The following is a 10,597-nucleotide window of genomic DNA, read 5'->3' as shown; positions in this document are numbered from 1 at the left end:
CCCCGGCCATCGATCTGTCTGCTGTGAAGATCCCGACATCGCCTGGGACTCTTGAATTGGACAGGACAGGGTACACACACACACACACACACAAATCCAAAGTGCAGGCATTGACTTAGACACACAGAGACGCATCATATGTGTGTTCAACATCCTCTAATGAAGGAACTGAATCGAAAGGACAACAGAGATTCAGATTTGAGGGATTTCACTCACCACAAACTGCTTCAAAAAGTCCCTTAAAGCTCGGCCTCAGCGATGTCGATGATGTCATTCAGCCTCAGTTTGGTCTCTGTGAACAGAAACAGTGAAACATCACAGACCTGACTGAGGGAGCGTTTGTGTGTATACAGCGCTGGCACAAGACCTTTTTCCTTGCCCATATACAGAACGTATAAGAATATAGAAGAAAAAACAAAAGGAAAGTTATTTTAGAACCTTCTAGAACACGTGTGTCAAACTCAAGGCCCGAGGGCCACATCTGGCCCACTATACAACTGTGTACGGCCCTCGAGATAATATGTCCTCCGACTTTGAAGCGGTCTTTCCCTTTCTGAGGTCATTCCACGGGTAAATCATTCAAACATCTTTGAGTTTTATTGTGTCTCTATTTAATCTGTACGGTTTGTTCTGGATTTTGTATTATTTGACCTCATCTGGTCCTGGATTTGGACAGTTTTTAATGTTGGCCCCCCTCTGTAATTGAGTTTGACACCTCGGTTCTAGAACCTTCTAGATCAGACGCTGCCAAGTCCTGACTTACAAACCTCAAAAAGTAGAAGAAGAAGAACAAGAAGAAGAAGACAAGGACAGCGCCAGGACAAGGAAAAGTGGCAGATGTCTTCAGGTAGAGGGACTTCTTGGGTGTTTAGGAGTTCTAGAACCTTCTAGAACAGTGTTTCCCAATCCTGGTCCTTGCGTGTTTTCACATTCTCTTGCTCTCACAACTTTCAGTCATTGGTTTTTGAGATCGCTGTAGATGCAGGAGAAGACCGAGCCTGGAAGTGCACTTGAACGTTTGAGGCCTCCAGCGATTGCTCAGAGTTCGTGCTAACGTAGTTTTCGGCGTCTCCGGACGTTACCAAACACAGTTCTTTGTGGGTGAGGTTTAATTTGACGATGTAATAAACACCCAGAAAGTCCCTCTACCTGAACACGTCTGCCTCAGAATCTCTCACTTTCCCTCGCTCATAAAGTCCTGGCCCTGTCTTTGGAGAATCTCGTCTTCTTCTTCTACTTTTTTGAGGTTAGTAAGTCATTACTTGGCAGCGCCTGAATCCCATTCCCCGCGCGATGCTCTCGGCGCCAGCATAAACAGCGATTGTTGGCACCGGCTGGCTGGCGGACGTGGGCGTCAGTCTCCGCGAACCGTTCGGAGTCCTTTGAAATGCTGACCAGCTTTTTGACACGAGGCTTTTGGAAGCAGCCGAGCTCTCGCTGCGAGACGCGAGGCCCGGCTGGATGCGGGGTGGAGCTGGGTTCAATTTCCCGGCGTAGAGGGACTGCGGGCTGGGACCGAGAAGTTTTCACATCACAGGCTGCACTTAGCATCAGTGGGCAATGTGTTCAAAGATAACTTTATGTACAAATGCCTCTCATGCCACTAGGTCCTGATAAACTCCCTGCAGGGATAATGTTTCCTTTTAATACATGTTTTTCTCCCTTTGCTGGATTTCAGAAGGGAAAGTCACTGTTTTAAAGGAGCGTTTGATTGTATTTAAAATGAAACATATTGTTGAGGAATTTCCGGACAAACCACGAGCGATCGATGCACGGCAACTTTGCAGATATTCTTTTTCATGCGTTTCCAGCCTTTATGTTTAAGATTTCAGCTTCTCTCCCACGAAATGACGTCATTCCTCTTCCACGCACACGTCGAGAACGCGGAATTGCAAACATCAGCGTCAACGAAGTAGCTCAAACAATCCTCAGAGGTTTCATGAGGATGTTTTCCCAAACACACACACACACACACACACACACACACACAAACTGTCTCTAATCATGTCATGCAAATGAACAACAGTAGAATATGTGAAAAAAACACACACTAACTAGCTTCCTGGTTGCCATGACAACGCACAAAGCAGGGGATCAGTGACACAAATTTGACCCCGAAAACAAGATGGCACACAATTCCTATTTTATTTTTTTTAATCTTTATTTATTCTTTATACTTCCCAGAACACGTTCTCTGGTTACTTTATTATGTTACTATATTATTATGCGTTATTCGTGAATAAAACTAAGCAAATTCTGTGCATGTTAATGCAGAATTTACATCATTTATAAAAGTTACTTCTATGCTTTTCTTAATGGAACCGGCTCAAAATCACAAAAAAATAAGCACAATTTACACATTACACACTCAGAAAATATGTCACATTCACATTTAAGAATCTGAAAAGGCATTGAAAGGTTGTTTTAATATTAATGAATGAAACACATATTCTAAATTTGTCACATATTTTTAATTTACTGTTTCAGCTTTGGATCAAATACAGAATTCTTGTTTCATAAAAAAACATGAAAACTGGCACAAAAGAAAATCTAAATCTTTATTTACCTTATAGTGAAGGCATGTATATATGATACTAATAACAATAACAACAATAATAATAATAATAATAATAATAAAGCCACACACACACACACAGCAGCGTTTGCATTGTGGGGGCAGCTGAAGCAGCCACTGGGTGGCGCTGTAAGGCCAGGGAAGCTGCAGCAGAGGAGACGTTTATGCCTGTGGAATTCATCATAAAGGAGAGAGGAGAGGCCTTGTGTTTTTTGTTTTTTAAGTTTTTTTTAAATACAGTGGATTATACAGTATGTGTTTGAATTAAATAAATCATTAATGAATTATTTAAATTCAAGGTTTGATGATAGGAGGTTGTGAAACTAGAGGTTTCAATGTTGCACATTTATTCATTTTACTGAGTTATTGTGTGGGCACTGTGTGTGTGTGTGTGTGTGCGTGTTTGTGTGTGGACACTGTGTGTGTGTGTGTGTGTGTGTGTGTGGACGTGTTTTGACCAAAGGAAAAACTTAAAGTATTTAAACTGAGACAATAAATGAACACAACTTGTACAAAACTAAGATAAAAATTGATTAGTTTAATGAGTACTGTGTCTCTCTGTGTGTGATCCTTTATTATTATTATTATTATTATTATTATTATTATAATAATTATCATTATTATTGATATTGTTATTATTATTATTATTATCATTATTATCCAAAAACATTTTTTGGCAAGAAACCCCAAAGCAAAAGCGAAATAAAGGTTTCCTTAGAAACATAATCTCATTAAAACACAGTGTTGTGTGCATATGAGAGAGAAAATGACCAGTAATAAAAGAAAAATATAAGTTTGACTTTATAAAGAGAGTCTCATCATTTGTTTATAAGGGAAATGTGTATTTTTCTTTATAATAATATAATATAAATATTATCAGTTTGCACATTATAGTTAAAAAAACTTTCCTTATTAAGAATAAATGAAGATATATTATCATTAATTTAAACTATAAACATTATGAGAACATATTTTTTTTATTTGCCTATAATTTCACAACATGATGTAAAACGTTTTACACGTTTTCACCTTTATTTTGAAATTCCACATAGAATTTTGATTCCCGTTTTGCCACAGTGACACATGTATTTGAATTGTTGATTAAAAATAACTACAATAACAACAGCGCATGTTGTCGTTTTGTCCTTTTATTGTGTGATTAGAGAGAGGATGTGGGTGAATATCAAATAAAAGAGAAAAGAAAAACATGCACAGCAGGTTTTTTAGGCGCTTTTGAAATGCAGACAAGCAGACGAGCTGAGTACATATATATATACATACACACACACACGTATATATATATATATATATATATATATATATATATATATATATATATATACATATATGTATAGCTGCAGTCAGACTCCATTCACCTCCTCCTCTACCTGCCTGTATCCACGCTGCCTGCTCACAAAACCATGACCTTCACAATTTGGAGAGGAAACCCCGAGAGTCACGTCATTTATTTGAAACCATCCTCCTCTTTCTACTTCTTCTTCTTTACACCCTTCCTCTTCTTTTCCTGCAGTCTTCTGCTGCTGCTACTGCCAGAAAGGACACTTGATAATCTGTATTTACACGCAGGCCTATAGTATTATCATTATTGTTATTATTATTGTTATTAATAATAATAACAACAATAATAATAATTTTACCATCATCTACAAACTTTGTTTACTGTCCTTCAATCTCAACCCTAGCTCCATAATAATAATAATAATAATAATAATAATACTAATAATAATAATAATGATGATGTGGTTTATGTGCAAATACTAAATATGCGATTTTATTTAAACATTAAAACACGTGTGTTTATATTTTGTAATACTTGGATACACTGGATTGTATCATTTTCCCCAGATAAACCCGCGTGGACGTGGAAAGGACTCCTGTGGAGAGCAAGCACTGCTCAGGATGATGGTGGTGATCCATATTCATGCGCGTGACACGTGGAGTAAACACACACACACACACACACACACACACACACACAGCGGCTCAGAGTCCAGAGTCAGCAACTGCACCTATAAAACAACCTCAAAGTGATTCTCCTGTGTTGAGTGTATGAATTCAAACCAGGGTTCAAGTCTGAGAAATGCACCTTTAAGAGTGAAAGCAACACATGAACACTGAAGTTTAAGCCTTAAATCTATTATTGTGAGTCATTAAATGCCCACGTGTGGAAATAGTGATCATTAAACATGACTCACGCGCACACGTGCATCTGTGTGACATACACTCTTGTTGTTGTTTTTATAAAAAAGGCCACATGTGTGAACAACGCGACCACTTTGTTAGTGTGTGTTAGGCCAGTGGTGCTTTCAATTAATAACACACACACACACACACAGATAGACCCACGCACGCACGCGCACGCTGCTGCCAACATGGTGTTTGAGGAGCCATGAAAAAAGGCAAAGCTGTTGCAGAATAAGCGGATCAAAACCCATTATAAGATTTGAAACTCTTTTTGTGTCGCTTAGCTCAGAATGAAAGAAGAGGAGGAGGAGGAGGAGAAGATTTGTATATTTCATGACGTGCTCGTGCTCTTCAGTGGGAATAACGCACGCGCAGGTTCCTGCTGCTGCATGTTCTACGTTACTTTGTCAATAAAGACAGCAGCAGCAGCGGCTATAGGCTGAGGTGTCGCGAGCGTCACGTGACTGCATGAGCAAGTGCAAACAACAACATAAAATATCAACATCATTTTTGGACAAATTTGATTTGTACTTTTACTCTGTTGGTGCAGATTTTAGGAAAATAATCCCAAATATAATAAATAATTAAAAAAAAACAAAAAAATGTCCCACTAAAAAGCGATATATTTGTATTTGTAAATAAAGAAAAAAAAGAAAGAAAATTAAATGTGAAGTTGCATGTGTGTATATACACACACACGGTGTCTTCACACACACACACACACACACGCACGCACGCACGCACGGTGCCACTTTTTCACTAATGGAGACAAAGAAAAATGACGCCTATACTTCTTCCTCCCGTGTCGTTGAATTCAGTTGCTAAGCAACTAGTAAGGGAAATCATCCGCGAAATTCAAAAATCCTGCAGCGCGAGGGGACACGTTCTGTGAGTTTTGCTGAATAGGCGCGAGGCAAGAAGAGAGAATAGAGAGAGAATAAAAAAAGATTAAAAGTTAGAAACACATTTTGTCTCTTGTAGCCATGGAGACGAAAAAACTACGAAAAAAATGTATATACATTTCAAATATATCTCTCTATCTATAGATATTATGGTATTATTGGTGTTAATGTGGTCGATTGATCCTCGTGGAGCCCGCGTGGACTCTCCTTAACTCTGAGTGACACATGAAATATAGTGTGTGTGTGTGTGTGTGTGTGTGTGTGTGTGTAACCACTAAAACAACATCTATGATACATGACTCCCACACCTGTAAATGGAGCTGCACGTGCGTGTAAACATACCAAATAACTATATAACAGTATCCTTTTTGTTTGTTTTGCATTCGTGTCTCATAATCTCCCACTCTCAAAAGATTAATGGGAAGAAATCAGATTAAATCTGATTTTTTTTTTATTCAAAATACGTGTTTGTGACGCAGTGAATGTTCCACGTCACGCATGACAGTATAATACTTTACATTATAGTATATTATATGTAAAAATTTCAATTTTTTTCTCAGAGAAACCTTTTAATCCCGCGTGCACACACACGTCACAAAATGGAATTCAGTGTGTGTGTGGGAGTGAGTGTGCGTTGTCCACGCTGCAGGCTGAGCTCGTGGGCTCCAAGGCCTGAAGAGGCAGAGGCAGCACACATGTAAACAAACAAACGAGCCGCGCGCGCTGCTGCTGCTGCTGCTGCTACTGCTGCTCCATTTAAATGCTAACACACACACAGTTATGGCATTATGGTAATAAACGTTGGTGAAACATGTCGCTCTTTAAAACACATGTTAAGTATTTGTAATTAAATGATTGTTATTTTACTGTGAAGGATGGAATATGTTTCCTGTGTTTTCTCTTCTCGCATCTTAATCCACTCTCTGCTGCTGCTGCTGCACATAACACAAATAATAATAACAAAATACCAAGGTGAAAACACAACATGACTGTATTTCATTCTAACAAATTTATTGTGTCTCAATCAGCTCGCACGGAACCACTACTGAAAATTAAATTACAATCAAATGATCACATCAAAATATACCCTTATTATTACCTAGAAGAACAACGGTCAATGTCAGCTCAGGGTGATTTGTGCTCCTTTTAAGAAATGAGAATAATAATAATAATAATAATAATTATTATAATAATAATAATACAAAAACTAAACAAATAAGGGCAACAACGAAATATATATATATAAGAAAAGAACAAATTATAATAATAAAAACAAGAAGTGTGTGTGTGTGTGTGTGTGTGTAGAGGGGGGAAAAAACATCTTACATAACAAAGTTCCAGGGGGGGGAAATAAATTACCATATTAAAACACGTCATTCTGATGAAAAATATAAAGTAAATCACTCAGGATCAGCATCTGATCTGGAGTGTGTAATCTATATTGCCGGCTTTACAGAGTTTGTTTTGTTTATTAAAACCTACCAAAGAAACGCTGCTTAGAAAGAGCAGCATTCATATAATCCACACTCACTCAGTCACACTTGGCAACAAAATTTCCCCCCAATTTTTTTTTCATTTTCCTTAAATAAGTGCAGCTCGAGTCTTTTTCAAATGTCTTATTCTCTATTTGTTGAAAAAGGTGAGAGGGGGAGGGAGGGGGGAGAGAGAGAGAAATCCACTCACGGTGTCAAAGTCCTTCAAATAATAATAATAATAATAATTATCATTATTATTATTATAATAAAAAAAACAGGGTGATCTTTGCGATCAGGCGTGGAAAGTCCTGGTCCTGGTCTTTCTTTCATGAGGGCCTCGTGTGTGTTTTTTTTTTTAAAAAAAGGAAAAATAATCCCTAATCCTCCATTTGTATATGAAACAATCCACCAAAAATAACACAAGTAGCTCTAAATCGTGATGGAAGCTTCGTGGACTCTTCTTCATTTTGTTGCAGTTTTTCCTCTCTGTTATTGTTGAGCATGGAGAGGAGGAGAGAGGAGGAGGAGCAGCAGGGTTCAGTCCCATTTCTAAACATCCAAAATGCCTGCTCCTTTGTTTCTTCAATCAAACACAGGGTTATGGAAGGGAGGGTATTTTTGCAGGGGGTAAAGAAAATAATAATAATAATAATAGTGATAATAATAATAAAAAAAAAGAACAACACTTGGTTTCCTCTCGGTGTGTCTTAATGCGCCAAAATTACCTGGTGGAATGAACTTGTGGTTGTCACCCTCTGGTCGCTCGCCTCACTTGCATCTTTTAAGTAATCTACTAAAAAATGCCCCTGAAAGAAAAAAGCAGAAGGAAAAGGAACCTTTTAGGTTAAGACATTTTTTTCAGGGCCTGGACAAAAAAAAAAAAAAGGTAAAGCGTTTTTCAGTGTTTTTCTGATTCTGATTCTTATTCTGAGGGAGGAATTCTGGGATTTTTGGGAGGAAAAATGTTGCTGTTCTTTTCTTTTTCTGGTGAAAAATAGATAACACTTTTTTTTTTCATTTCATATTCCCTCACAATCACAGTATCAAAAAAATGGTGTCTATCCTGGGCTGGGGGTGGGTAAGTGTTGTGTTGTTGGTGGTGGTGGTGGATGATAGTCTGTGTGTTTTTCTTTTTTAAAATCAGTTTTAATTTGATATAAAATATTCTGTTCTATGTTTCACTGAACATTCTTTTGCAGTCCATGGAGGGAGGCGGTGTTTCTGCACTCACATTGCCGACCTGAGAGTACACATCCTCCGGCGTCTGTGCCACTCCTGGGGGCGTCATCCGTTTCTCCTTCTGTCTCCTATTGCAAAACCACACTCTAACCACCTCTTTCTCCAGCTGCAAGTTGTCCGCCAGTGAGGTGATCTCCTGCGCCGAGGGTTTGGGGCATTTTAGGAAGTGGCTCTCCAAAGCCCCCTTGACGCTCACTTCGATGGACGTGCGCTTCTTTCGCTTCCTCCCCTGCGCCGCGATCTTGTCGATGCTGGTGGGGCTTCCCGTGGACGAGTCGGCCTCCTCCAGCCACTTGTTCAACAAAGGCTTGAGCTTGCACATGTTCTTGAAGCTGAGCTGCAGAGCCTCGAACCTGCAGATGGTCGTCTGAGAGAAAACGTTCCCGTACAGCGTGCCCAAAGCCAAGCCGACGTCCGCCTGCGTAAAGCCCAGTTTGATCCTCCGCTGCTTGAACTGCTTGGCGAACTGCTCCAGGTCGTCCGAGGTCGGCGTGTCGTCGTCCGAGTGCTGGTCGTGGCTGTTGACGCCGTGGTGCTGGTGATGCGGATGCTGGTGGTGATGGTGGTGGTGGTGGCTGCCGTGGTCCAGATCCGGGGTGTCCCCCCTCACCAAGCCCGGGTGCACCAGGCTCTGGCTGCCGGGACTCAGCATCCCGTTCACAGTGAAGCCTCCCGGCTGGGAGTAGAGCAGCGACTGCTGCTGCTGCTGGCCCCCGGATATGGAGTTAATGTGCGCCGCAGTCGTGCTCCCCCAAGCGCCGGCGTGAGTCTGGTGGGGAGCTAAGTGCGGCGGCCTGTGGTGCAGCGCGGTGCCCGTGTGCAGATCGTCTCTGGCGGAGTTTTTCACGTCCTGCTGCTGCGGGCTGCCCGTCATACCGACGGGACTCGACGACCACGGGGATCCGGCTTCAGCTGCAGCGACCGCGGCTGCTGCTGCCGCCGCTGCGGCGTGAGGCAGCGATGTCACCCACTGGTGGGCATGGCTCAGCATGTGTCCCCCGTTGCTCGCTGCCATCGCGCCTTGCATAAAGTCACTCTGCACCATCTTGACTGAGGGGTCTCCTCTGTAGCCCCCAGACCCCGAGGTAACCGCAGCGCTCCCCGGCTGCATGCCACCACCTCCCGAGTCAGAGTGCACGATGGAGCCGGATGATAAGATGCTATTGCTGGGCAGATAGGGATTGGAAGCCGCGGTGGCCATTCCGTCAACCCTTATGAATATGTTTGTGGATAACCCCCCTCCCTTTCTACAGTCACTTCTTACGAGCGGGTAAATTGTATCTCATGAATTATTCAAACTTTAAAAGTATGGGTAGTTTTTTGGGGGGCAAATACGCATCGACGTGCGTAAAAAGAGACGCCAGGTGGAAAAAAAAGCTTCAACAGCGACGACAGAAAAAAGTGAATAAAATCCGCACGTATTTACAACATTCTAGTTCAAACACGTCTGCGTGGAGGTGGACGAATTAGAAAGAAAAGAATATCCAGGATTTTTTCAAAAGCCCTTTGAAACCATGTGCAGTCCCTTTGGAAAGTTTCACACTGCGAGGGAATTAAAATTCAAATATACATTTTGAAAAAAAAAAAACAGGGAAAAAACGGCGGAGTTGTCCCAAACAAACTTTCTGAGGTCGCAGGAAAAAAAACACACAAAACATAACCAAAAAAAAAAAAATAAGCCTCGCAAATTGTCCACAATGCACAAAGTCCCAGTTTATGTCCCCTTTGGATGTGAAAATCATTAGCAGAGTGTCCTCGGCTCTTTTGTAATTCAGTCTCCGTCGCTTTATTCTTTTCTCTCTCTTCTTTTATAGCACTGTGGAGCCTCTCTCTTTGTTCTGTTTTGATGTATATAAACCTGCCAAACCGCAAACTCCCGTTCAAGTACAGTCCAGTAGAACGGTGCGCGGCGCTGCTCGCGAGCCTCTCCTCTCATTCGCTTGTTCTCTCTCTCCACCTCTCTCTCTCCGTCTCTCTCTCCCCCTGACGAGCGGCGTAGTCCCGCCCCCTCGCTCCCCACCCTCCCGACGTCCACCTCGCCCGCGCTCACCCCCTCCACCGACTCCCCCCTCCTCACGACGCGCGGATGTTTACCCCGTGCGTCCCCGTTGATTGGTTACCCGGGGTGTGATTGGCAGCTCTAGCCAGCCTTGCTCCGGGCGCACGAGCCCTCCTTCCGGCTGTTCCGATTGGCTGATTTT

The 10,597-nt window shown here is 41.7% G+C and overlaps 1 protein-coding gene across 1 annotated transcript; it reads right to left on the bottom strand.

Moving 5' to 3' along the window:
- Positions 1–7,780: 7,780 nt before the first annotated feature.
- pou3f3b (POU class 3 homeobox 3b) lies at positions 7,781–10,329 on the bottom strand. Its single transcript, XM_044048927.1, has 2 exons — positions 8,389–10,329; positions 7,781–7,963 (listed from the first exon to the last, which is right to left on the bottom strand). The coding sequence occupies exons 1-2, from the start codon at positions 9,595–9,597 to the stop codon at positions 7,865–7,867; spliced, it is 1,308 nt and encodes a 435-aa protein (XP_043904862.1). The 5' UTR covers positions 9,598–10,329; the 3' UTR covers positions 7,781–7,864.
- Positions 10,330–10,597: the final 268 nt, after the last annotated feature.

The sequence above is a fragment of the Solea senegalensis genome, linkage group LG2 (assembly GCF_019176455.1).
Source record: "Solea senegalensis isolate Sse05_10M linkage group LG2, IFAPA_SoseM_1, whole genome shotgun sequence".
Taxonomy (NCBI): Eukaryota; Metazoa; Chordata; class Actinopteri; order Pleuronectiformes; family Soleidae; genus Solea; species Solea senegalensis.
This window is presented reverse-complemented; position numbering and strand designations above follow the sequence as displayed.